The 25,453-nt window shown below is 39.6% G+C and overlaps 1 protein-coding gene across 5 annotated transcripts; it reads left to right on the forward strand.

The window, feature by feature from the left end:
• Window positions 1-1,166: 1,166 nt before the first annotated feature.
• elnb (elastin b) lies at window positions 1,167-24,041 on the forward strand. Of its 5 annotated transcripts, none has more exons than XM_058416059.1 (61): window positions 1,167-1,325; window positions 2,219-2,473; window positions 2,860-3,051; window positions 3,539-3,565; window positions 3,782-3,865; window positions 3,964-4,074; window positions 4,315-4,341; window positions 4,450-4,881; window positions 5,282-5,344; window positions 5,502-5,807; window positions 5,904-5,990; window positions 6,131-6,178; window positions 6,273-6,323; window positions 6,704-6,814; window positions 7,224-7,265; window positions 7,595-8,053; window positions 8,138-8,164; window positions 8,332-8,631; window positions 8,757-8,786; window positions 9,015-9,350; window positions 9,447-9,476; window positions 9,664-9,879; window positions 9,972-10,001; window positions 10,188-10,463; window positions 10,555-10,584; window positions 10,772-11,137; window positions 11,229-11,258; window positions 11,430-11,717; window positions 11,808-11,837; window positions 12,009-12,320; window positions 12,414-12,443; window positions 12,634-12,774; window positions 12,869-13,072; window positions 13,489-13,518; window positions 13,615-13,866; window positions 13,955-13,987; window positions 14,076-14,270; window positions 14,892-14,978; window positions 15,069-15,101; window positions 15,195-15,302; window positions 15,377-15,433; window positions 15,535-15,636; window positions 15,818-15,853; window positions 15,992-16,015; window positions 16,093-16,149; window positions 16,298-16,381; window positions 17,779-17,826; window positions 17,919-18,344; window positions 18,463-18,603; window positions 19,087-19,137; window positions 19,264-19,302; window positions 19,751-19,783; window positions 19,871-20,029; window positions 20,219-20,272; window positions 20,948-21,070; window positions 21,176-21,235; window positions 21,343-21,384; window positions 21,596-21,661; window positions 22,035-22,091; window positions 22,424-22,480; window positions 22,763-24,040. In XM_058416059.1, exons 1-61 carry the CDS (start codon window positions 1,250-1,252, stop codon window positions 22,807-22,809), a joined length of 7,548 nt encoding a protein of 2,515 aa, XP_058272042.1. In that variant the 5' UTR covers window positions 1,167-1,249; the 3' UTR covers window positions 22,810-24,040. The 5 variants fall into 5 exon arrangements, with proteins under 5 accessions (XP_058272042.1, XP_058272041.1, XP_058272043.1 ...); XM_058416058.1 differs by having other exon boundaries at window positions 13,615-13,875; window positions 22,763-24,039; XM_058416060.1 differs by having other exon boundaries at window positions 2,872-3,051; window positions 13,615-13,875; window positions 22,763-24,039.
• The last annotated feature ends 1,412 nt before the right edge of the window (window positions 24,042-25,453 follow it).

The raw sequence follows: 25,453 nt of genomic DNA on the forward strand, positions 1-25,453 counted from the left end.
GATTTATTGCACATCTATATTTAAACTATGTGATGCTAACATGGTATGTTGATATTTTTGGAAGGAAGACAGATTCAGAAAGGTTTGCTTTGGACCACAGAATAAAAAAAATGTCTGCTTGTGATTGACTTGTAATTGATTACATCATTACAGCTCAGGTTGGTTTATTTTTGTTGTACATTAGGCTCTTTAATTTAGAACATTTCCTGTGTTGCAGCTCATTTGTATAACAAGTCTCTCTACGACATTATTATTAATGCAGCTAATTAATGCTATACATAGAACCCAATACAGTCTTAACCTAAACCAAAAAGAAAGTTTTTGGCTGTAAAAAAAAAAAAAAAATCCAAGCATGTATTGCTATCCTTGTGGGAGCATTTGTTGTCTCTCTCTCTCTCTCTCTCTCTCTCTCTCTAAATATATATGCGGTTTTACGTTCAATTTCAAAATGTCTATCAGTGCAGGAATGACCTAATCTTTATTCTTGCCAACAGCCTAAAAACACAGCTTGTGTTCTGGCAAAAGGTTCTCAGCCCATAGAAGGAGAGCTAGATCACCAAAAAATTAAACTTAACTAAAGGAGTAAAAAAAAAAAGATACCTTTCCAAAAAAAAAAAAAATAAACCTCTTTGATTGACTGCAAAATGCACTGAAACTGTCATACCAGGCAAATCCATGATTTCAGAAAATTTATGATACATTATTATCTTTTACAATGCCTTTAGAAAAGCAACAAAAGAGTCTCAACCTTTTGATATCTTGCTGTTTTGGAGCAATGAAGTAAAGAACAATGGAGCAATGAAGTGAAGAAAATTGCATATTCCTGGGAATTCCTGAGAATATTTGCCATACATGAGATTTTCTTTTGCTGGTATGAGATTTGTCTTGTAATCTCTTTTTCTCTCTTTTATATGTGTCTTGTTTTTTTTTTGTTCAGCAATATATTTCTCAAGCACAGATTACTCTGAGAGCCTCAGAGGTGGAGTAAAGAGAAAAAAAGTGAAATGTCCATAGACACAGTGTTGGGTGTATTAATTACCCAGTGAATCATACCCTTACCTTTGTCCAACCCCCCGTCTTGAATACACACACACACAAAAACACGCACACACACACATACACACATACTCACAAATGGACATCCCACTCCAATTTCCCTCCTTTTTCAAGACATGGGTGTACAGCTATAAGCATTCGAGGGGGAATAAAACCCCTAGGTTGCTAAAGGAAAGAAGTATTACAGAGCAGGATGGCAAGGGGCAAAGCTCTGCTGCTCTTCCATGGATTTGTCCTGCTGGCTCTGTGTAGACCCTCACTTCAAGGAGGTAAGATATCTTCTGTTTTCTGATACAGCCTTTCTCTCTATGAAACCTACCAGATGACCTTAATTTCAAACCCTCCAATCATTATTATAGACAGTGATCCAGTGTTTATAGTTAGACTGAGTGTGTTTGGCAGCAAGTACATCTGGTGTAATTTACCTCACTTTTATAGGTAAAGTTCTTTTGAGACTTTTAAATTTACTCCGCATTGACTTTGGCTTTCATATTCGATCAATAGTCATAGACTGTCTAATCACTTATGTTAACATAAACAATAAGAACTTTCAAAATAAAAGTATGGCTTTAGCTGAAATGACATTTAAATCACAGACTTTACATTTAGCAAAATAACTGGAATTTTGGACTTTCCAGATTATAAACACACCAATAAAATCATTTTATTTTTACAGCATTTTCAATCATTATTTTAGTGCATTTCTACAAACTAGAATCAAGTCAATATTTATATGCAACAAAGCTAAAACCAATATTAGTTTATTTCAAGAAGTTAAAGTAGTTTTATTTGACTGCTTGAATTTAAAAGCATTGTTTACAGGTGTACAATTTGATGCAGTTTTAAAGTTTCATAAGGGAGTCCAGAGTCCAGTGCTGTAAATGTAGTGGGCCAGTAGGTAACTGGAATAATGTTACTTTACGTGAACTATCAATTATGGTTTTTTGAGCAAGCTTACTCTGGGCTCTGAACCCAGGATCCATTTGAGGTATGCACAAAACCCTATACTGTACACATGTGTCATGGTGATAATGGTAACTCACATGTTCTAGTTTTTTGTTCTTTAAATACAATTTGAAATGTATACATTGCCTTTCCTTATTCATTTGTCAATCCAAACAATTTAGTAAATATCTATTTAAAAAATTGTCTTCTGTTGAAGGAGTCTACATACCAGCTGCAGGTGGAGCTGGGCCTGGAGTAGGGGCTGGCATCGGACCTGGTGCTGGAGCTGGCCCAGTAGGGGGTCTTGGAGCTGGACTTGGTACTGGAATTAGTCCTGGAGTAGGAGTAGGTACAGGACTCGGTCCTGGAGGTATAGGGACCAGAGTCCTTCCAGGGAGTGGTCTTGGGGCTGGTCCTGGAGGTGCACTGGGAACTGGACCAGGAATTGGCACCAGTCCTGGACTAGGAGTTGGTAGATATTTCCTTTTAATAAACACAAGATATGCTAGTATTAATCTAGCACAAATAATTAACAACACATAAGTGCTGATCAGAAATCTTAGTTAACTGTTATACATGTGATCTAAAAAATTCTAAAATTTGCCAGGAACTTAAACATGCCATGTACCATGATTACCACAAAGTGTATACTGTAAGTCATCTATTCTTTAAAAGTAAAAATGTTTTCTCCCATTTCAATGTTTTTAGTACCAGGGAGGTTTATTGGTTACAAGCCAGGGAAGACAGCTGTATACATCTTTATACATTTTCATTATCATTTTTAATGTTGTTTTAATTGCTTAAAAAGGCAATATACACAGGTTATAGCAGGACTCACGTTTATTGGTTTTAATCTAGGTCCTTCTACAGCAGGGACTGCATTTGGTACTGGTGTTGGTGGGCCAGGACTTGGAACCGGATCATTTGTTCCTGGTACTGGTACAGGTGGAGTAGGACCAGGTGGTTATGGCACAGGTGGACCATTTACTGGGGGTATTGCAACTGGTGGAATAGGTGTTGGTGGTCTGGGAACTGGAGGACTTGGAGCAGGTTTGTGGAAATTTTAGTAGACAAGTTACATAAAATGTCACATTTAATATTTTATTGTGAACTACATCTTTTGAGGGACTCTCCTGTAAATTCTCCTAAACACTCTATGGTGAGCCAAGTAGTATGGGTGCTGGCTCTGGATCTGTCATATCAGATCTCATGAAAAAAACAGCAAAACAGTTTTATGGTAGATCTTGTAAAGCATTGCATATAATTTCTAATGATAAATGTGAAAATATTTGCATTTTTACACAATAGATTTATTTTCGCATCTTATGACAGTTTCAAAATATTTTTGCTCTCTCTCTCCAACTACGGTTATTATTTGGTGTGTTTCTCATATGTTGATACTTGGTAAGCTCTTAAATAACTTTCAGACAATTATCCTTATTGACACATTACACACACACTGTTAATTTCCTTATTTATTTTCATTGTTCATTGCTACAGTTGTTTAATAGTTCACTCTTTATTTTTTTTAAATCAGGAGCTGCTGGCAAGCCTCCAAAAACAGGTGAGATTGGAATCAAACATTCTATAGCAATTATATGGAAAATATTTCCTTATATAGAGCATGCAAGACAGCAAATTTTCAGCAGATTTTATGTATTTATTATTTACTAATATGAACTAATATTTATGTTAAACAAATATTAATGTTTTCAGTTCATGATAAATGTAGTTTATTAATATAAACAAAATGTATATTAATTAATATATACTTTCCTAGGAGCAGGATACAGTGCTCAGGGACTTGGAGCTGGTGCTCTTGGAGGTGGTGGGGTAGGAAGACTTCCTGGAGGTACAGGGCTTGGTGAGATGCTTTTTATAACCCAGAAAGTTCATGAAGTGAATATTGGGCACCATGTTTAAAAGTGATTGGTACTGGATTAAGACTGGGCCTTGGTGCAGGAGGGCCCGGTACTCTTGGAGCAGGAGTTGGACCTGGAGGGATTGGTCCCGGTGGTCTTGGAACTGGTGGTGTTGGCCCTGGTGGTGTTGGCCCTAGTGGACTTGGACAAGGTTACACGTATCGACCAACTACTTATCCCCTAACTAGAGTGAATGTGTACATATTAGTATAGTTAATAGAATTATGTAAAAGTTATAGAAATGTTTTATCTGAGGAGTTGTAATATAATGTCAATAATGCAATATTGTGTTTATGGTTTTACCTTTGCTGTTATGGTTGCAGAATGTTAATTTTTAAAATGTTCCTAGCAACCTAGCAAAATGCCATCTGTTTTGGTTTCTTCTTAATAGGCATCAGAGGGAAACCTCCAAAACTAGGTCAGTTTTTTTAAGTGTCATAGTATTTTGATTTTTCCTCAAGAGAAAAGTACAATATGTGACGGGCATAAACGTTCTGAATGCACATTTGCCCATTCTTTTCTATAGGAGGCTTAGGTGGACTTGGCACTGGTCAGAGTGTTGGGGGTTTTGGACCTGGAGGAGTTGGTCCAGGAGGAGTTGGACCAGGAGGATTTGGTCCTGGAGCAATTGTCCCAGGAGGATTTGGTCCTGGAGCAATTGTCCCAGGAGGAGTTGATCAAGGTGGAGTTGGACCAGGAGGAGTTGGTCCTGGAGGTGTCAGACCAGGAGGAGTTGGCCCAGGTGGAATCGGTCCAGGATTTGGACCAGGAGGAGTTGGTGCTGGAGGCATCAGACCAGGAGGAGTTGGCCCAGGTGGAATTGGTCCAGGAGTCGGACCAGGAGGTGTTGGTGCTGGAGGCATCGGACCAGGGGGAGTTGGCCCAGGTGGAATTGGTCCAGGTGTTGGGCCAGGAGGAGTTGGTCTTGGAGGAGTTGGTCCTGGTGGAGTGGGAATAGGTAAGGAACCCTAATATACTGCAACACAGTAAAATTCTATCTTAACTCTTACATACATGAGCATGTACCTTTCCATAGGAGCTGTTGCAAAACCCATGAATTCAGGTGGACATACAATATTTAATAGAAATAAGAATTAAGACTATTAAAAGTTAAAAAGAAAAAAAATCATGTTATATAAAATTATGGATGTCAACGAGATCTAATTTGAATATGAATTAATGGTAGTATACAAAACAATGTCAGTACTATACAGGGATTATTAAGTCACACAAACATTTAGAGTAAATCCTACTGCTGAATTTGAATGTGTGGGTAAATGTGGCTCTTATTTCTTATGAATGGCTTCAGAGAAGATTTGAGCAACCACATCAGTAGATGAAAATCAATGTCTTTTTAGGCAAATATGGAATATATGGCAGTGCTGGAAGTCTCTATCCTGGACAGAAACCACCAAAAACTGGTAAGTGATCAATAAAACATTAGACATTTAAAGATCTGAGGCATGTTACAGTTAAAAACCGTATAGTTTTAAATAGCCATAGTTCAACTATAATAATTATATAATCAATTATAACTTACATTATTCATAAAATCCATAACATGACCTGGTGGAATAGGTCTTGGTGGAGCTGGATTTGTTCCAGGTGGTGCAGGTTCCGGCCCTGGTGGAACTGGAGTAGGTCCTGGTGGAGCTGGATTTGGCCCTGGTGGAACTGGGATTGGCCCTGGTGGTGCTGGAGTAGGTCCTGGTGGAGCTGGATTTGGCCCTGGTGGAACTGGAATTGGCCCTGGTGGTGCTGGAGTAGGTCCTGGTGGAGCTGGAGTTGGTCCAGGCGGAACTGGAGTTGGCCCCGGTGGAGCTGGTGTTGGCCCTGGTGGAGTTGGAATCGGACCAGGTGGAGCTGGATTTGGCCCTGGAGGAGGTAGGTCCCAAAAAATTATGATTATTGTGATTTTTTGTTATTTGGCAAGTACATACCTATGTACTTACTGTATCCCTGATAATTGTGTCCCTTTAGCACCTATTTTGCCGCAAACTGGATTACCAGGTACAGGAACAGGCCCTGGGCGCAAAGTTGGCAAGACAGGGAAGGCACCGGTACCAGGTAATATGGTTTTATTATGTGATACCACTTATTCTTGTGATATCACTTATTATTTAGTTATTCAATGTTATGCCACTTATTCAGTAGCATGATATCAGAATTTACAAATGCAGTACTGCTTTTTCTTTATCTTGAATTAGGTATTAATGTTCCTGGGTTGTACCAGGGTGGTATTGTTCCTGGACAAGGTAAATACACCTGAATCAATTAATAACATCTTTTTTTTTTTTTAAAAATTCCTTTTATTAACAGCAGATATTTAGACCAGCTTTCTTTATGCAGGTTTTGGTGGTCAAGGTGTTCTGCCAGGTGTAGCTACAGGATCTCAGACTGGTGAGCTTTTAACTGTTCTTGTATCCATCTCTCATTTTCCCCTGTTAATAATACTGTTACATTTATATTCAAGCTGTATTCAATTTGCACATGTTAGTGTTACTGCTGCTGCTATTACTACACTTGCACATAGAGATTATATAGTATATATTCCTATATTTACATAGTCTAAATCTTTAATTCTGCTGCATGGTTTTATTTTTTATTATGTTTGTGTGTGTATTTATGCGTGTGTGTTTTATTTTATTTTTTACATGGTTTTTGTACTTGTCTGGCATTCACTGTGGACAGCAAAGAAAGGATTTCATTGTACAGGAAAACTTGTTTCCTTACTGTGCACATGACAATAAACGCTTTGAATCTTGAATCTTAAATCGTAGCTCAGCTTGGTCAAGGTGGACTTGGGGCCAATGGTGGCCGTGGGAGCTTTGCTGGACAACAGTTACCAGGAGTGTTTCGTGGATACCCTCTCATTTCACCAAAGTCTGGAGGTATTATTGTGAATAGGAAAAGTAGTAAATATTTTTGAGACATCTGCTGTTTTAAATTACTTATTAGCATTAAAACATGTGCCAAAAGGTTCACCTAAGCTGATTGAATTTTTTTATGTTGGCTGATTTAAGAAATCTCTCAACATTTTGACATCTTTTAATCACACACTGACTCCAATTCAAGAAAATACATTTATTAATCCATTTTCATTAAGTGATTTATCCTGGTCAGGCTCATAGAGGATATAGGAACACTATATTGGAAAATTCACAATAATTTTGAATTAATTAGCTCTGACACATTAGTCACAACATTCTGTACACTAGAGGCATATAAATACCACATGTATGATTTGTATAATTATATAAATAATTTCTGTTCTAAAATATTTATTCTTTATTCCTTCAGGACCGGGCTCAGCTAAGTCTCAAGCTAAAGCTGCTAAATATGGTAAGTTAAGATCTTCATGCTGAAAGCTGAAGATGAATCAGAAACTAAGCTACACTATAACTCCAATGATTTGTGGATGGCTGACTTCTTATCGGTCTGTGAACATCCCATTACAAAATTATGGGCATATGGCTTTGGTCTCCTCCACTGCTTCTATAATAGCCTTCACTGAATCTGGATGATTGTATCTTTCCAACGTTGTAGTTTGGGGAAGGCCCACGCTCGAGTATGATGGTCACGTGTCCCACATTCTTTTGGCCATATAGTGTTTTTACCTGTTTATAATGAATTTAACCTAGAATAATCATTAATATTAATGCCTCCAACAGCGGCTGGACTTGGTCTAGGAACTGGAGTAGGCGGTGTTCCTGGTGCTGTTCCTGGAGCAGGCGGTGTACCTGGTGCTGTACCTGGAGCAGGAGTTGTACCTGGTGCTGTACCTGGCGCTGTTCCTGGAGCAGGTGGTGTACCTGGTGCTGTTCCTGGAGCAGGGGGTGTACCTGGTGTTGTGCCGGGAGCAGGTGGTCTACCTGGCTTTGGTGCTGTTCCTGGAGCAGGTGGTGTTCCTGGAGCTGTGCCTGGTGCAGGTGGTGTACCTGGCATTGGTGCTTTTCCTGGAGCAGGTGGTGTACCTGGAGCTGTGCCTGGTGCAGGTGGTGTACCTGGCATTGGTGCTGTTCCTGGAGCAGGTGGTGTACCTGGAGCTGTGCCTGGAGCAGGTGGTGTACCTGGTTTTGGTGCTGGTCCTGGAGGCTTGTATCCTAGTGGTGCAGGTACCTATCCAGGAGGTAAGCTAAGGTTGCTTATGGTTTAAATTCATGATAGCAGATATTGTCTTGAGATATTGAATGTCTTATTTTAACTCTTACCAGGAGCAGGAGCCAAAGCACGGAAGTATGGTAAGGAAAATATAAACAATTGTATAAAAAGAAAGCTGCAGATATGGGGGAAACAAATTTAATGGCAATTCCTAATGGAATTTTGTTTATTAAAAAATGTTTTTTCACTAGATATTCAAGTGGACTATCTTATCTTATAATAGAATTATCATATTTTTAACCCACAGGCATTGGTGTGGGTGGGCTACCTGGACTTGGCACTGGTGGGCTTGGAGCTGGTGCTCTTCCTGGATCTGGACTTGGAACTGGTGGACTTCCTGGATCTGGTCTTGGAGCTGGTGGACTTCCTGGGTCTGGTCTTGGAACTGGTGGACTTCCTGGGTCTGGACTTGGAACTGGTGTGCTCCCTGGTTCTGGTCTTGGAGCTGGTGGGCTTCCTGGATCTGGACTTGGAGCTGGTGGACTTCCTGGTTCTGGACTTGGAGCTGGTGTACTTCCTGGCTCTGGTGTTGGAGTTGGTTCTGGAGGTAACTTGTTAAATGAAATATAACTACTGTTTCATTATATATACTAAAATATGCTTGTTTTTGTTTCAGAGTATATGATACATGATGATACATAATAAATGATGTTCCCTTTTTACAAATTTCAGGTTATGCTGGAGCCAAAGCAAGGAAATATGGTAAAATTCATTAATAATGTATATGAATCTGTTGAGATTCTGGAATGATTAAAGATAATGTCCAAAAGTCAAGATGATCATATTCATACCTTATAAAGCATGGGTTTCATTTAATAAGTAATTCCTAACCCTTTCATTGAAGTCCTTAATTTGACTTCAGTTAAAGACATTTACAAGGTTGTTCAATAAAATGTTAATGTATTGTTACATCTATCAATGTTTTTCTAGCTCAGCTTGGAGGCCCGGGTGGAGCTTTAGGTGCTGGAGGTTTGCCAGGAGGACTTGGAACTGGTGGGCTCCCTGGCTCTGGACTGGTACCTGGTGGACTTCCTGGCTCAGGACTTGGAGCTGGTGGACTTCCTGGCTCAGGAATTGGAGCTGGTGGACTTCTTGGCTCTGGTCTTGGAGCTGGTGGACTTCTTGGCTCAGGAACTGGAGCTGGTGGACTTCCTGGCTCTGGTCTTGGAGCTGGTAGACTTCCTGGCTCAGGAATAGGAGCTGGTGGACTTCCTGGCTCTGGCCTTGGTGCTGCTGGACTTCCTGGCTCTGGTCTTGGACCTGGAGGTGACTTGTTTAAATGTTGTTGCGTGATATAAAATGAAAATTTTTTTTCATACTGTGTACTGAGTACTGAGGCATGTTTTTTCTCATAAATATCAGGATATGCTGGTGCCAAAGCAAGAAAATATGGTGAGACTTAAGAATTAATTATACACATAAATCCATGCATGTTTAGTTTATTATGTATAGAATTAAAGCACAATTCTTATTACACTAATGATATTTTAGCCTTAAATTTCACTTAATCCACAATAAAATGTACAAGTTTGTTTAATAATGTATTCATGTATTGTTTCTACTAACAATGTTTCTCTAGCTCAGCTTGGTGGTCCTGGTGGGGCTTTAGGTACGGGAGGATTGCCAGGAGGACTTGGAGCTGGTGGACTTCCTGGGTCAGGAATTGGAGCTGGTGGACTTCCTGGCTCTGGTCTTGGAGCTGGTGGACTTCCTGGGTCTGGTCTTGGTGCTGCTGGACTACCTGGCTCTGGACTTGGAGCTGGTGGACTACCTGGGTCTGGACTTGGACCTGGAGGTAACTTGTTTAAATGTTGTTGCATCATGTAAATTGAAAATGGGTTATTTTTTTCTGAGTAATTAGGCATGCTTTTTTCCCATAAATTTCAGCATACGCTGGAGCCAAAGCAAGGAAATATGGTAACACCTAAAAATGAATTATAAACATGAATCCATGTATGTTTAGTTTATTATGCATATAATTAAAGCACAATTCTTATTTCACTAATGATATTTAGCCCTTAATTTCACTTAATCCACAATAAAATTTACAAATTTGTTTAATAATATATTCATGTATTGTTTCTAATAACAATGTTTCTCTAGCTCAGCTTGGAGGTCCTGGTGGGGCTTTAGGTACTGAAGGATTGACAGGAGGATTTGGAACTGGTGGACTTCCTGGCTCTGGTCTTGGAGCTGGTGGACTTCCTGGGTCTGGTCTTGGAGCTGGTGGACTTCCTGGGTCAGGAATTGGAGCTGGTGCACTTCCTGGGTCTGGTCTTGGTGCTGCTGGACTACCTGGCTCTGGACTTGGAGCTGGTGGACTTCCTGGGTCTGGACTTGGAGCTGGTGGACTTCCTGGGTCTGGACTTGGACCTGGAGGTAACTTGTTTAAATGTTGTTGCATCATGTAAAATGAAAATGGGTTATTTTGTTCTGAGTAATGAGACATGCTTTTTCCCATATATTTCAGGATATGCTGGAGCCAAAGCAAGGAAATATGGTGAGACCTAAGAATTAATTATGCACATGAATCCATGTATGTTTCGTTTATTATGTATAGAATTAAAGCACAATTCTTGTTTCACTAATGGTATTTTAGTCCTTAAATTTACTTAATCCACAAGACAATTTACAAGTTTGTTCAATTATATATTCATGTATTGTTTCTACTAACAATGTTTCTCTAGCTCAGCTTGGAGGTCCTGGTGGGGCTTTAGGTACTGGAGGATTGCCAGGAGGACTTGGAACTGGTGGACTTCCTGGGTCTGGACTTGGAACTGGTGTACTTCCCGGGTCTGGACTTGGAGCTGGTGGACTTCCTGGGTCTGGACTTGGAGCTGGTGGACTTCCTGGGTCAGGAATTGGAACTGGTGGACTTCCTGGGTCTGGGCTTGGAGCTGGTGGACTTCCTGGGTTAGGAATTGGAGCTGGTGGACTTCCTGGGTCTGGTCTTGGTGCTGCTGGACTTCCTGGCTCTGGACTTGGAGCTGGTGGACTTCCTGGGTCTGGACTTGGAGCTGGTGGACTTCCTGGGTCTGGACTTGGACCTGGAGGTAACTTGTTTAAATGTTGTTGCATCATGTAAATTGAAAATAGATTATTTTGTTCTGAGTAATGAGGCATGTATTTTCCCATAAATTTCAGGCTATGCTGGAGCCAAAGCAAGAAAATATGGTGAGACTCAATTATGCACATGAATCCATGTATGTTTAGTTTATTATGTAAGCACAATGCTTATTTCACTAATGATATTTTAGTTCTTAATTACACCTAATCCACAAGAAAATCTACAAGTTTGTTCCATAATATCTTCATGTATTCTTTCTATTAACAATGTTTCTCTAGCTCAGCTTGGAGGTCCTGGAGGAGCTTTAGGTGCTGGAGGATTGCCAGGGGGGCTGGGGCTGGGTCTTGGAGCTGGTGGACTTCCTGGTTCTGGACTTGGAGCTGGTGGACTTCCTGGCTCTGGTCTCGGAGCTGGTGGACTTCCTGGATCTGGTCTTGGAGCTGGTGGACTTCCTGGGTCAGGAATTGGAGCTGGTGGACTTCCTGGGTCTGGTCTTGGTGCTGCTGGACTTCCTGGCTCTGGACTTGGAGCTGGTGGACTTCCTGGGTCTGGACTTGGACCTGGAGGTAACTTGTATAAATGTTATTGTATCATGTACATTGAAAATAGATTATTTTGTTCTGAGTAATAGGGCATGCTTTTCCCATAAATTTCAGGATATGCTGGAGCCAAAGCAAGAAAATATGGTGAGACTCAATTATGCACATGGATCCATGTATATTTAGTTTATTATGTAAGCACAATGCTTATTTCACTAATGATATTTTAGTTCTTAATTACACCTAATCCACAAGAAAATTTACAAGTTTATCCCATAATGTCTTCATGTATTCTTTCTACTAACAATGTTTCTCTAGCTCAGCTTGGAGGTCCTGGAGGAGCTTTAGGTGCTGGAGGATTGCCAGGGGGGCTGGGACTGGGTCTTGGAGCTGGTGGACTTCCTGGCTCTGGACTTGGTGCTGGTGGACTTCCTGGCTCTGGTCTTGGAGCTGGTGGACTTCCTGGATCTGGTCTTGGAGCTGGTGGACTTCCTAGCTCTGGTCTTGGAGCTGGTGGACTTCCTGGATCTGGTCTTGGAGCTGGTGGACTTCCTGGCTCTGGATTTGGAGCTGGTGGACTCCCTGGCTCTGGTCTTGGTGGACTTCCTGGCTCTGGACTAGGGCCTGGAGGTAACTTGTTTAAATATTGTTGCATAATATAAAATGAAAATGGGCTTTTTTGTTTCTGAGTAATGAGACCTGCTTTTGTTCTATACATTTCAGGATATGCTGCAGCCAAAGCAAGAAAATATGGTAAGAATTAATTAATCACATGAATCCAAGTGTGTTTAGTTTATTATTCATAGAATTTAAGCACAATGCTATATTAATCAATGATATTGATATAATGATAGCCCTTAATTTCACTTCACTCGCAATAAACTTTTTAAGGTTGTTCAAAAAAAATGTAATGTATTGTTTCTACTATTATTTTGTTCTGCAGCTCAGCTTGGAGGTCCTGGTGGGGCTTTAGCTACTGGAGGATTGCCAGGAGGATTACCAGGGGGACTTGGTGGAGGTGTTGGAGGGCTGCCTGGTGGAGGGCTAACTGGTGGAGGGCTTGGGCCTGCTATTGGAACTGGGGGTATTTATTAATGTCATATTTTGGTAATTATTTTATTTCCAGTTTCAATGTTTGGGTTTAATATTATTTCATACTTCATAAATCATAATATTAGTAGGTGGAGTTGGAAGTCAGCCTGGAAGTGGACTGAGACCAGGGGGGACAATTGGTGGAGGACCAGGTGGTGGCCTTGGACCTGGAGGTGTGCCTGGTGGTGGCCTTGGTCCTGGAGGTGTGGCAGGTGGTGGCCTTGGACCTGGCAGTGTGTCAGGTGGTGGCTTTGGACCTGGAGGAGTACCTGGTGGCCTTGGACCTGGAGGTATACAAGCCTGTGTTGCAATATTTCAGTATGCTTACAAAGGAAAAAATATATTCTTAAAGCATATTTCTATATGCAGACATAGATCTATAAAGTGCTGAGCTGAAGGACTCAGTGGTATTGCAGTCTAATTTTTACAAATGATAGTAATATTTTAAGACTGAGTGTGCTGTGGACCTAATTCACTGACCTATTGAAATAGAATGAGGATGTACTTATTGATATGGACCTGGATAGCATACATGGCATAAAAATAGCACTCAAACACTCAAACAGATTAGGATCATGAAAGACATTAAAAATGTCTTCAAATGTCATAAATGTCTATTAGAATTTATTTTGTTTTGCAAATATTATAAACAAGTAAACAATTTTTGTGTTCTGTGTGCTGTATTTTTGCATCACAATGCTTTCAGGGTATGCTGGAGCCAAAGCTCGCAAATATGGTAAGGCACATTAAATTATGTATAAATGTAGCTAGAATCCTCTAACTGAATCATCATTCTGAAATCTTACACATTTGATCTATTGATGCAAAAAAGGAATCCCAAGTGGAACAGGTGGGACTGCTGGTACAGGATTGCCTGGAGGATTAGGAGGAGTACTTGGTGGTGGATTAGGACCAGGAGTACCAGCTGGTGGTATTGGTACTGGAGTGGCACCAGGAGGTGGAGTAGGAACTGGCGGTGTACCAGCTGGAGGATATGGTCCTGGTGGTGTACCTGGGGGATATGGTCCTGGTGGAGTACCTGGGGGATATGGTCCTGGTGGAGTACCTGGGGGATATGGTCCAGGTACTGGAGGTAAAGCATCAATTGTTATGCTTAAATTTTATATATTTTATCATGTATTCTTATGTTGTGTTTTCTGTCGTAACTTTAGCATATCCAAGTGGATCAAAGGCACTTAAATATGGTAGGTAAACTTATTTTATTATTTTTCAAATATAATAAGCACATAATACTATTTTGCAATGTGAATGTTATGTAAATCTGATGTGCAGGTCAGGCTGGACGTGTTGCTCCATCTGGTGTAGGTGGACCATTTGGAATAGGTACAGGTCCTGCTCAAGGATATGGAACTGGAGCAGTACCTGTTGGTGGATATGGTCAGGGCACTGGATTGAGTCCTGGGGCTGGATATGGACTTGGAGCAGGCAGCATACCTGCAGGAACAGGAGGCAGAGGAGGGCCTACAGGTGCTGTAGGGTATTAAAAGTTTGAAAAGGCGTGAACAACAAAACAGTTTAATTGGTTTAGGTGTAAATACTTCCATTAATTATTTCTCCAACCCATGGTTTGTTTCTTATAGGATATGGGCCAGGGTCAAAAGCTGCTAAATTACATTCTGTAAGAGCAGTCCAAAAAACTTTACCATTTTATCCCTGCTTGGGTATACTTGGGGCAATAGGGCAATTAGGAGCAGGAGGAGTACTTGGCACTGGAACAGGAGGAGTAGCCAGCACTGGACAGGCTGTTGAGCAAAACACCTCACACATTTTGTTTTCTAAGGAAAAGATTTCTTACATTAAGTAGTCATTAACTTATTAACCATCAAATGCTCATTTGCATCCTGCATCAGTCACATCGCTATGGAAAAAACATCAGCCAAATATAAATGTAAAGGCAAGGTTTCTTTCTAAGTCTTTTTAAAAATGCAGCAAAAACTCTGCTGTGACAGCTTTCACACTATGTCCAATCTGCACACTACAAATTATTTTTTCACAGCAGTGAAATAAAAATGTTTTGTCAATTTATCAGAACTGTTATAAGGGTGACTGTTTAAAAACTGTGAGTTTTTCTTTTGACCCACTGAGCAGTACCTGGGGGCTTTGGAGGTGGCTCTGGATCTGCCTTTGGTAGAGTTCCTGGTAGTGGTCCAGGCACTGGTCTTGGAAGCTTTGCAGGCAGGTTTCTGTTAATAAACCAATAGTGATAGTGTTCGAGTTTTATAATGTTTAATGGGATCTAAGTATCTTTTCTTTTACAATATGCAGGATATGGACCAGGGGGAAAGCCACCAAAATATGGTATGAACCTTTTTCTGATATGACCTTTAAAGCTGTTTAAAGCAATGAGATAGTCTTATTCTCTGTCACCTCTGTCACTTACCTTCTTAATAGGTCAACCTGGTTTTGGAACTGGAACTGTGTTAGGTGGAGCAGGGTCAGTGCCTGGTGTTGTTGGAGCTGGAACCACAACCACAGGAATAGGGACTGCAACTGGTGCAGGTGATGATCAACCATTGGAAAATTGTTAGACAATTAATAAAGACTTATCTTTTGACAAATTATTATATTTTCAGGCACTACTGGTGGGGCAGGAGGGGTACCAGTCACCGGAAGCAAAGCAGACAAATATGGTGCATTGGCGTTCCCTTTTGTTTGTCAAGTTGATTTTCATATACCAATTTTTTGCCTGACCTGAAAATCAACAAGGAACATCTTCTAAATCTGACCGTAGGAGTTCCAGGCATCACAGGAGGAGCAACAGGAGGAACAAGAGTTTCAGGCAGTGTACCAACAGCATCCACAGATCAGAGAACCAAAACAGACATTGATGGAGGTAATATGTTGAAAGAAAGAAAGAAAGAAAGAAAGAAAAAACATGAGTAGGATATAAATTAAGTGAGAAAGAAATTAAGTGAAAAAGAAAATGCAAGAACCAATACAGAAACAATACAGTGGTATGCATAATGTTGTAACTTTTCCTTTACTTTTTTTCCCCCTACATCCTGGTGGATCAGCTATTAGGACTGATAATGACACTACAGATGGACTAGGTTAGTAACAAACCTGCTAACATCCAGGATACAATTTTGGTGTTTGTTATTGGTCTTGTGTGTTTGAAACTTAAATTGTGACTTTATCCTAACTGGCCCTTAATGAATGTAATACATTTGTCTTTATTTTGAACACAGGTGCTACTAAGGCCCCTAGGTTGGGTAAGTTTTTGTTTTTCACCTGTCTTTTTATACACAAAATAAACTTGACTTGAAATGCCTCAATTTAATTATTCAAGGGGAAACAGGAGTGATAGAGGGATCTGGAAATTCTATTGGTGGTGGTCCAGGTGAAGGTAAATCTTAAACATTAAGGTTGATGCTTCTATTTTTAGGTTTGAAAGCAGCATGTATTTTTTTTAAATCATATTTAAAGTTTGGATTTCCATTTGAAGTGGTGTAGATGGTTACTTACTAACATGTTTCTTATTTTATTAATTAAAGGAGTTACTGGTGGTCCTATCGATGGGGATGGACTTGATGGTGTTACTGGGACAGGAATACCCATTCTAGCTGGTGGTAGACCAGGTATTACTTTGAATGTGTATATTTAACACATTATTGTCCTTAATCATGACTAGGTTTCAGTGGTATGTGCTGAAAAAAGGGGAATTTTTAAATAAGGGATTTTTTTACACTTGATGGCTCAGACCTCAGCTGTTCCTATGTCTCTCTCATTTTAAATTTACTTTTCAAATGGTGAAAATGATCAAACCAGTTATTACAAGGTATCACAACTGTTTTTTATACTTGTTTTGAGGTGGTGTTGGTCAAGGTCAGCCATCAGGTGGTATGTACTTGTAATATGAGTTTTTAGCACAGTCAAAAACTCCATTAAAAATTAATATTTAACTCAAATCACAGTAACTTTTGGTCTCTTTATCAGGATTTGGTTTGGGGATTGGTCTTGGTTTTGGTGACAGCACTAGTGTAAATGTTGCCATAGGTATTGGCATTGGCATTGGTATTGGTGGATCTGAAACAGTTCTCGGTATTGGCAGCCTAACAGTTGAGGCAGGAGCAGGTACTGTAAAGAGTATCATTTGAAACCTAATGGAGTAACAACCCTTTACTAATTCCAATGGGGTAAAAATAAGGCTGCCTGAGAATGGAGTGGGTCTGCATTGCTGCATGGATGCCATGCTAATGCAAAGATAAACCTGAATTTAGCTTCCTTGATTCTTCTCAAGGTTCTGTTTGAATCTCAAACAATAATGACATTTCAGCAAGAAAGAAATATTTTAACTTTTTAACCAGTTTAATGCATAAAAAACAGATGCAGTTTCAATTGATATTCTTTGTAACAAATTGTAAAAAGTATTCCACTAGCACCTTAACTACTGCCTTTAAATGGAAATAAACCAAAAATCTAACTTAATATTTTAGCTGCTTTAGCTTTGATAATTTTTCAAACTTGATTTAACTTGAATCACCTATAGCTTACAAAGATCACTTTAACAAAACTACTCATAAACTAACCATGGACAACCTACATCCATCTAAAGTTTTAAAAGATTTTTTTAAAGTTTTTAAGTGTATAATTTTTTTCACAAGGTGTGGAAATTCACAAAAACCAAGTGCAGGTGATTGCAATAATTTAGCTATAAGATTATAAAGATTTCTGATTGTGTCAGTGCTTTTGTTATACACAATAACAATACATTTAGTAAAAATATTGTAAGAGTGTTTTTGCAATTAATTGTCAGAAGTGTGACGATGACAATGGGTTTTTGCAAAACATCAATATAGAGTGCATTATATAGCTAAATTAAGTTATTTGTAGCAAAATTAGTCCTAAAAAAAGTCCCAGAGGCCAATGAATACACAACTATACATGGCTACTCATTTTGTTTAACAATATTAAAAATCGAATTATCTGTGATCAAGACTGTCTTTAAGGTGTGATTGGATGTGATCTTGTGCAGGTGGAGTTGGTGGTGATCTACCAGGGGCCAAACCTCTGAAACCTCCAGGTATTCCTAATTCCCCTTAAAATGGCTACTCAAGAACATCTCACCCTACAGATACCAGAATTGTAACACCATTGTGTATGTATTTGCTGAAGGTGGTGTCATACCTGGACGTGGTGACACTCCAGGTAGAATTGCCGAAGAGCCAAGTGGAACTGGCACTGGACTGGGCAGAGTTGAAGGTGGACCAGGTGGAGTTGGTGGGGGTCCAGGCGGAGTCAGTGGAGGACCAAGTGGAGTCGGAGAAGGGCCAGGTGGAGTTGGAGGAGGACCAGGTGCAGTCGGAGGAGGGCCAGGTGGAGTCGGAGGAGGGCCAGGTGGAGTCAGAGGAGGCCCAGGTGGAGTCGGAGGAGGACCAGGTGGAGTCGGAGGAGGGCCAGGTGGAGTCGGAGGAGGGCCACGTGGAGTCGGAGGAGGACCAGGTGGACTTGGAGCAGGAACAGGTGGACTTGGAGCAGGAACAGGTGCACAGGACACAAGGGGACCAGGTGGAGTAGGTGGAACGGTTAAACCCCCCAAAGGTATTCATGCATAATTCCCTAATTATCTTTGAAACAAAAGTATATATTATAATACAAACATCAATTGATATGTGTATCGAGTAATACCGTTTCATGCCATGCTTTGGTCTTATTTCAGGATATTTCAGTACAGTTGGAGGACTCCTTGGTGGCATTGGAGGCCCAGGTGGAGTTACAGGGCCTGGAGTGACAACAGGAACTGGCTTTGTGCCAGGAAGTAGCAGTCAACTGCCAGGAGGCACAGGAGCAGGAACTGGAGGTCAGAATTCTGAGAAAACTACATAAACCAAAATATAATGCATATAATTAATTATCTAGCTTAGTGGTGTCAAATGTGTTTTATGTAACCTGCCACATCACAGTTAGTTTACTGTCAGGTGGGCTGGAAAAAAAATCATTTCAGGGACTAATAAAACAACAAGAAATACTTGCAAATGTGTTCATTTACTGCCATTCATCTAAATGCATAAGCAGATTAAACATACACCAGATGCGAAATAGACAAACAGAATGCATGACAATGAAAATCCAAATTATGGTTTTACCATATATTAGATAGCTTGCATACTTATTGTCCGCAATATGGTTTTAATTTGGTGGGCTGAATTTGAACTCTTATCAGGCCAGTTCCAGCCCATAGTCCACATGTTGACATAGAGACCCTTGATCTAGTTTGTCAGTATATAGTCTGGTCAGTTTTGTTACTTTGCCTTTGTTTTAAAACCAATTTTGCTTATTTTAGGTTATGGTGGAGTTGGAGGTTTAGGAACCAGCAGCCTTCTTCCTGTAAATGGTATGTTCATGGTTTGTTAAAAAAAATCTAAAAATGATTATTTCTTTAAATGATTAAATTATATCTCAAAAGAAGCTATCTAGGCATTCAAAAATACCTCCTGTGAAATTATTTCATATTTTCCAGGTCTAAGGTTCCCAAGTGGAGCTGCTGTGGGAAGCAAAGGTTTGCTGTTTTTATCTCCTCAATTCAGTTATAAATATTTAGGACTTTATTTTACTATTCATAAATTGGGAATTCAGCTTATAGAGTACTAGGCAGACTTATTGAGGTTGGGTAGGGGTTAATGTTGGAGTTCGGTGATCTTGGTGGCAGTTGGGTCTGTGCAGTTTGTAGTTTTAGGCAGTGATCAAATAAAGCAGCATGTCTTAAAATATTTACATTTCTGGCAGACACCCTTATCCAGAGCAACTTACATTTTATCTCATTTTTATATAACTGAGCATATGAGGGTTAAGGGCCTTGCTCAGGGGCCCAGCAGTAGCAGCTTGGTGGACCTGGGATTCAATTACAACTTCCGATCAGTAGTCCAACACCTTAACCACTAAGCTAACACAAAATATGATAAGTCTTCAAACAATCATGCGACCAATGAGAACTTTTTTTTTTACAGGTCCTGGATATGGCCCTGGAAAGCCAGCTAAAGGTAGATCTCTAGCAAATTCATTTATATTCCAATGATAAAGCAGACTTTTTTGGACTTCTTTTTTTATTTATTTATTTTTTACATCAGGCTACTGGGGAACTGGAGCACTGGGTGGGGTGGGAGGCCCAGGAGGACTTGGAGGTGTTCCTGGAGGTGTTGGCACTGGTTTAGGAGGAGTTGGCGGAGGTCAAGGAAGCATTGGTGGAGGACCTGGTGCAATTGGTGGTCTGGGTGGTCAAGGAGGAGGTATTAAACAATGGATATTACTGTAAAAGCCTACTTACACTAAAATGATTTTAATATACATTGCATGATGCATCTAGTTAATGAACCACTGAAACAAGTTGTATCTTTAATTTCTACCTTCTAATCCTGCTAATTTACAATTCATATTGTCGAATTTGCAGTAGAAGAGCTCAGTGTTTTTATTTCCAGGTTTGGGCTACCCAGCTGGAGCAGGACTAAGAGCTGGGAAACCTGGGAAATCAGGTGCTGCTTGTTTGAATAGCCACACAATTGTGATGGTGATTCAACTTTGTCTGTGGTCACTAATATATTTACTCTGAAACAATTTGCTGTATGAATTTGAATATGGATGAATTAAAGTGGAACTTTTACAATTAAAGGGAGCTTGTTGTTCCTTATATGTTTGATGTGTGACACCTCTGCATGCATGTTTCATGGAAAAGAAAACCTACACACTTACATGACTAACGTACCATTACACAATCTTCCACTTACTAAATACTACAAGGGCGTTTTTATAAAATCAATTCTGAACACATAGAAATGGTCTTAGAAATTGGAGGTGATATATAACATTTAGTTTAGGTTTAGATATGATTACACTGAATTTTTTTATGATTACCCTGCATATGAACCCACCACTTACAGATAGCAAGAAACTTTCAAGTCAATTCAAGAGTCAGTTGAAAGAATTACTCACAAAAAAAATGTCCTTGGGATTTTACTGTTGTCAGTGTCAACATGAATCCAAATACATGACGTTTGATTTCATAAATATGCATATTTGTGTGCCAGTGCATCACATTTTGACCTACATAAAGAACAAAATAAATACAGTGGATAATTCAAGATACCACTTCTTAGCTAAGTTATTATAACTATTATTACATGCTCAGTAACATGTTCCTGTGTTTGTAGGATTTGGCAGTTTGGGTGGAGCAGGAGGCCTAGGACTTGGAGGTACAGGTGGGGCTTTAGGAGGAGGTCCCGGTGGTGTAGGTGGAGGGCTAGGAGGCATAGGAGGAGGACCTGGTGGCCCAGGTGGAGTTGGTCGTGATACATTATAAAGCTACAAGAACTGTTCAGGCCTAACATCAGTAAAAAACCAATGTAGAAGTATGAGCCATTACAATCTTTTGTTTTTAGGTCGAATCTACCCAGGCGGTGCTGGATTGGGAGCTGGAGTTGGGAAGCCTGGTAAATCAGGTGCCCCAAAAATAATCAATGATAAATTTTTTTTTAATGAAATCACCTTGATGGTTGGCAAGACACCTTTCTCTGTTCATGTATTTTGCTTCTCTCCATTGTTGCAGGGTATGGCACTGGTGCCTTGGGAGGTCAAGGTTACCAGCCAGGTAGGACCACAGTCTTATTTTTTTCTCTAACTTACAGAAAGATCAGTGTATTCTCTCATCGGGGTAAGACAAATTACTCTCAGTTGAAAATTAAAGTAACTTCCAGTTAAAAGTGAAAGTATCAGAAGAATACTATAAGAAGAAATGTACTTAAAATGCTGCTTTCAGTTGTACTTAAGTATTAAAAAGTAAATGCCTTTAAATTCTGCAGGCAGTGGTGTGCCAGGATATGGTGGTGGTGGTGGTGGTGCAGGCGGCTACCAACAACCACTCCCAGGTAATGAAGCTCTGTTTCACACCTTGACCGCAATTAAAAAACAAAAATCTTTGTCATATAAGGAACAAGGTGTTAGATCCCCAGTTACTGTTGATTCCCCAGCCATTCATAGCCATGAGTTAAGTGAGCACAGGTCTCTTGCTGGAAGGGACAGCATACTCCCAGTTACCTCCCAGTAACAAAGCATGTGCAGCCGTTTAAAAAGATATAATGGGCTGCCTTTATTTTCCTCAGAGGAAGCATATGTTTCCCACAGTTAACACAGATACCATAGTTAGTCAGTGTAATTGGCAAATGACCAAATTAGGAAGAAGTTTGGATGAAAGAAAAAATTAGAGGTGTACATAAATGGAGTAATTTTCTTTTATACTAGGCTATGTTGGAGTTGGACCAGGAGGCGCTGGAAGTGCACCACTTACACCTCAACAATGTAGGCTATTTCTGTTTCTATTCTGCTCATAAATGAGTCCATGACATCACTGTAAAAAGAGAGTAACAGAATAGAAAAAATGTGGTATAGCTATAGTGAACACTATTGTTAAACAATGTTTAATGAATTGTTATACTTATAGCATATTTGCTATGATTTAATGATGCAGTGGTCATGAAGGTAAAGTATCTGGTTTGGACCAGATGTATGGGAGGTACATGTTAAAGTGTTTGTACTGTTGTAAAGGAGTTTCAGTCTTTCTGGCTGTTTTGGGCCCATTAAAGCTTTTCTATGTAATGTAAATATTATTATTATTATTATTATTATTACAGCTAAAGCAGCCAAATATGCAGCTCTCCAGGGTGCTCTAGGTGCTGGAGGCTACAGAGGTACAGTATAGTGCACATTCAGTATATATACTTAAATATGACAATAAATATCATGTAAATATCCTGAGAGTAGTCCTGATGGACATAGAGACATAAAGCAAAACAATAGCTTGAATAATGATTTCAGCATTCATATAATGCCACCTCAGACTGTTAACTGGGAATATGAATACATCCCTAATGCATGTACCACTGGATTGAAGATCAAGCTTTTTTAGTCACTAAACATAATTTTATTTGTTTATATGTTTTTAATCACTTTGGTTCTGTTTGTGACTGCAGGAGGTGCTGGATGCCTAGGCAAATACTGTGGGAGGAGGAGGAAATGAGAGCCCTGCAGCGAGAACTGACCTCATGAACAAGTGGTGCTACTGCATACTCTCGAATGTACTTTTTCATTTCTAAAAATAAGAAAGAAAAGTAAAAGTATTCCTGCTCAAAATGCACCTCGTAACACGAGACAGACGTGTTCAATTCTTACTTTTTTACATAGCTTTGATTCAAGGATGTATGCAGTGTGCACTTACTCATGCCCCAAGTTTAATTTACACACACACACACACACACACACACACCCACACCAGGCAATATTTACAGCACCTGAGGGTTCACTGTTTTCACCATGTCATTACTTAATTTTCACTCTAACCTCACCATAAATTAGTTGTAAACTGTTTTACCAATCAACACAAGACACCAGGATTTCTGATTCGTGTCTACACCTCAGCCTTCACTCTCACTTCCATGCCTACATATTTAGTCATGCTGTATGAGGAAATGTTGCTGCTATGTACTGTAATAGACAAACTGTGATAGTAATATCAGGTTGTCATTAAGCTAAGTGGTTCAGGCCACCTCATCACATACTAAACACATGCTTCTTTTCTCTTTTGATGGTGCCATATATATATATATATATATATATATATATATATATATATATATATTTATTTTGTGTATTAATGGGAGCTTAAACAGACCTCCTCATGAGTGAAACGTCAGTGTCTTTGCCATGGGTATTAACATTTTATTGAACAAACAGTACATCCTGCTGTAGGAAGTATAATATCAAAGTGCTGAGGAATACATGTTCACCGCACCTCAGGATTTTAAGGCAGTTCATCTAGTTTTTGATATAGTGAGATCAGAATTTTCTTTCTTTCACTTACTTTTCATTAAATTAAATCTATTTTGGATCTAGTGTACCTTATGTATTTAACCTTAGCAATGTGTGATTTCAATTTTCTTACTGTGTGATTTCTCACTGTATGGGTTTGGGTTTTGTTTTTGTTATTGTTTTGTGTGGGGTTTTTTTTTTTTTTTTTGTGAATCATGTATCGATGTTTGGAAAAGAAACCTGAGATAATGGGAATGACGGTTCAGTCGATGAATCCTATTCGTTACCAGCAGGTTTGCAATGTTTACCTTTTTGATTTTCACTAACCTTGAAAATCATATACAATGACTCTTTTCATGTGATGCATTTTATAATATATATATTTTTTTCTTTAACTAAATACCAAAATAAAAGATATTAAGGTAAGGAAGTTTAATTCTGGAAATCGTTCCACAACGTGACTTTGGACTTTATTTGTTTCTGGTTAATTGAGAGCGATTGCATCTCAGAAAAGAAATGCAATATAACATGACGTGACCAGAAAAGTTCTTTACAACACCGTCATTTTTTCTATATGGTATAATAAATTACTTGAAGTGGTGGTGACATTAGAATAAATAAATAAATAAATAAATAAATAAATAAATAAATAAATAAAAGGCAGAGAAGCAGCTACTGGAATTTAAATTGGAAGGTAGTTATATTAAAAAATGATAAAGTTTAGGTTACTTTTATATCATTCAGAACTGATAAACTTTAATAGGTCATGTGATAATGTGAGTGGAATAAGCAGAATCTCTAGTCAACATTTCTTCATATGAAAATTAACATCTTAACTATTTAACTATTAAACATACACTACTCAAAAAAAGGTAAGGATATTTGGCTTTTGGGTGAAATTTATGGAAAATGTAAAAAGTTCATGCTACAGGGATATTATATCATGAAAGTAAGTCATTTATGTAGAAGCTTGCAATGGTGATTTCCTCATCTCAATTTATTGAAACTAAAGCCAACAACAGTGGTGGTATACCACAACAAGAAATGTCAATGTCTCAATCATTTGTCATGTGTCCTTGACCATCAATTACAGCTTGACAGCGACGTCTCATGCTGTTCACGAGTCGACTTATTGTCTGCTGAGGCATGGCATTCCACTCTTCTTGAAGGGCGGCCCTCAGGTCATTGAGGTTCTGGGGTGCAGGGTTACGAGCCTCTACACGGCGACTCAGCTGATCCCATAGGTTTTCTATGGGATTCAGGTCTGGAGAAAGTGCAGGCCACTCTTTTTGAGGTACCCCAGCCTCCAGCAGCCATTCCCTAATGATCCGACCTCGATGAGCTGGAGCATTGTCGTCCATGAAGATGAATTTAGGCTTGTGTTGTTCATGCAGGGGCACAATGACTGGATTAATGATGTTATTCAGGTAGTATTGGCTTGTCACTGTACCATTCACAAGATGTAGGGCAGTTCTGTATTGAGTAGACACACCTGCCCAGACTGTCGTCTGGTGACAACAGTGGCTGATGCATAGCGCTCTCCTTGATGTCTCCAACATCATTGGTGGCCATCATTTCTGCTCAACGTGAATCAACTTTCATCAGAGAACAGCCCACTGGTACCTTGTCCAGCTTAAATGCTCCCTGGCCCATGCAAGACGATGCAGACCACGCTGATGTAAACGGTTTTGAATGGTCTGACGTGACACTTGGGTGCCTCTCACCTCCCGTAAATGTGCCTGGAGTTGAGTGGCATTCATCATCCGGTTCCGCAGGGCACTGTTCACAGTAAAGCAGTCATCGACGTGGGATGTGGCCAAAGGACGGGTACTTCTCAAGATTCAAGATTCAAGAAG

The sequence above is a fragment of the Hemibagrus wyckioides genome, linkage group LG18 (assembly GCF_019097595.1).
Source record: "Hemibagrus wyckioides isolate EC202008001 linkage group LG18, SWU_Hwy_1.0, whole genome shotgun sequence".
In the NCBI taxonomy this organism is placed as follows: Eukaryota; Metazoa; Chordata; class Actinopteri; order Siluriformes; family Bagridae; genus Hemibagrus; species Hemibagrus wyckioides.

Excerpts from the sequence above, each read along its gene's own strand:
- elnb (XM_058416058.1), top strand. The coding sequence starts at position 1,250 with ATGGCAAGGGGCAAAGCTCTGCTGCTCTTCCATGGATTTGTCCTGCTG. Across the intron at positions 12,444-12,633 it reads AGCCAAAGCAAGAAAATATG|CTCAGCTTGGAGGTCCTGGT; the intron begins GTAAGAATTAAT and ends TTTGTTCTGCAG. Across the intron at positions 16,150-16,297 it reads TGGTGGTGGTCCAGGTGAAG|GAGTTACTGGTGGTCCTATC; the intron begins GTAAATCTTAAA and ends TATTAATTAAAG.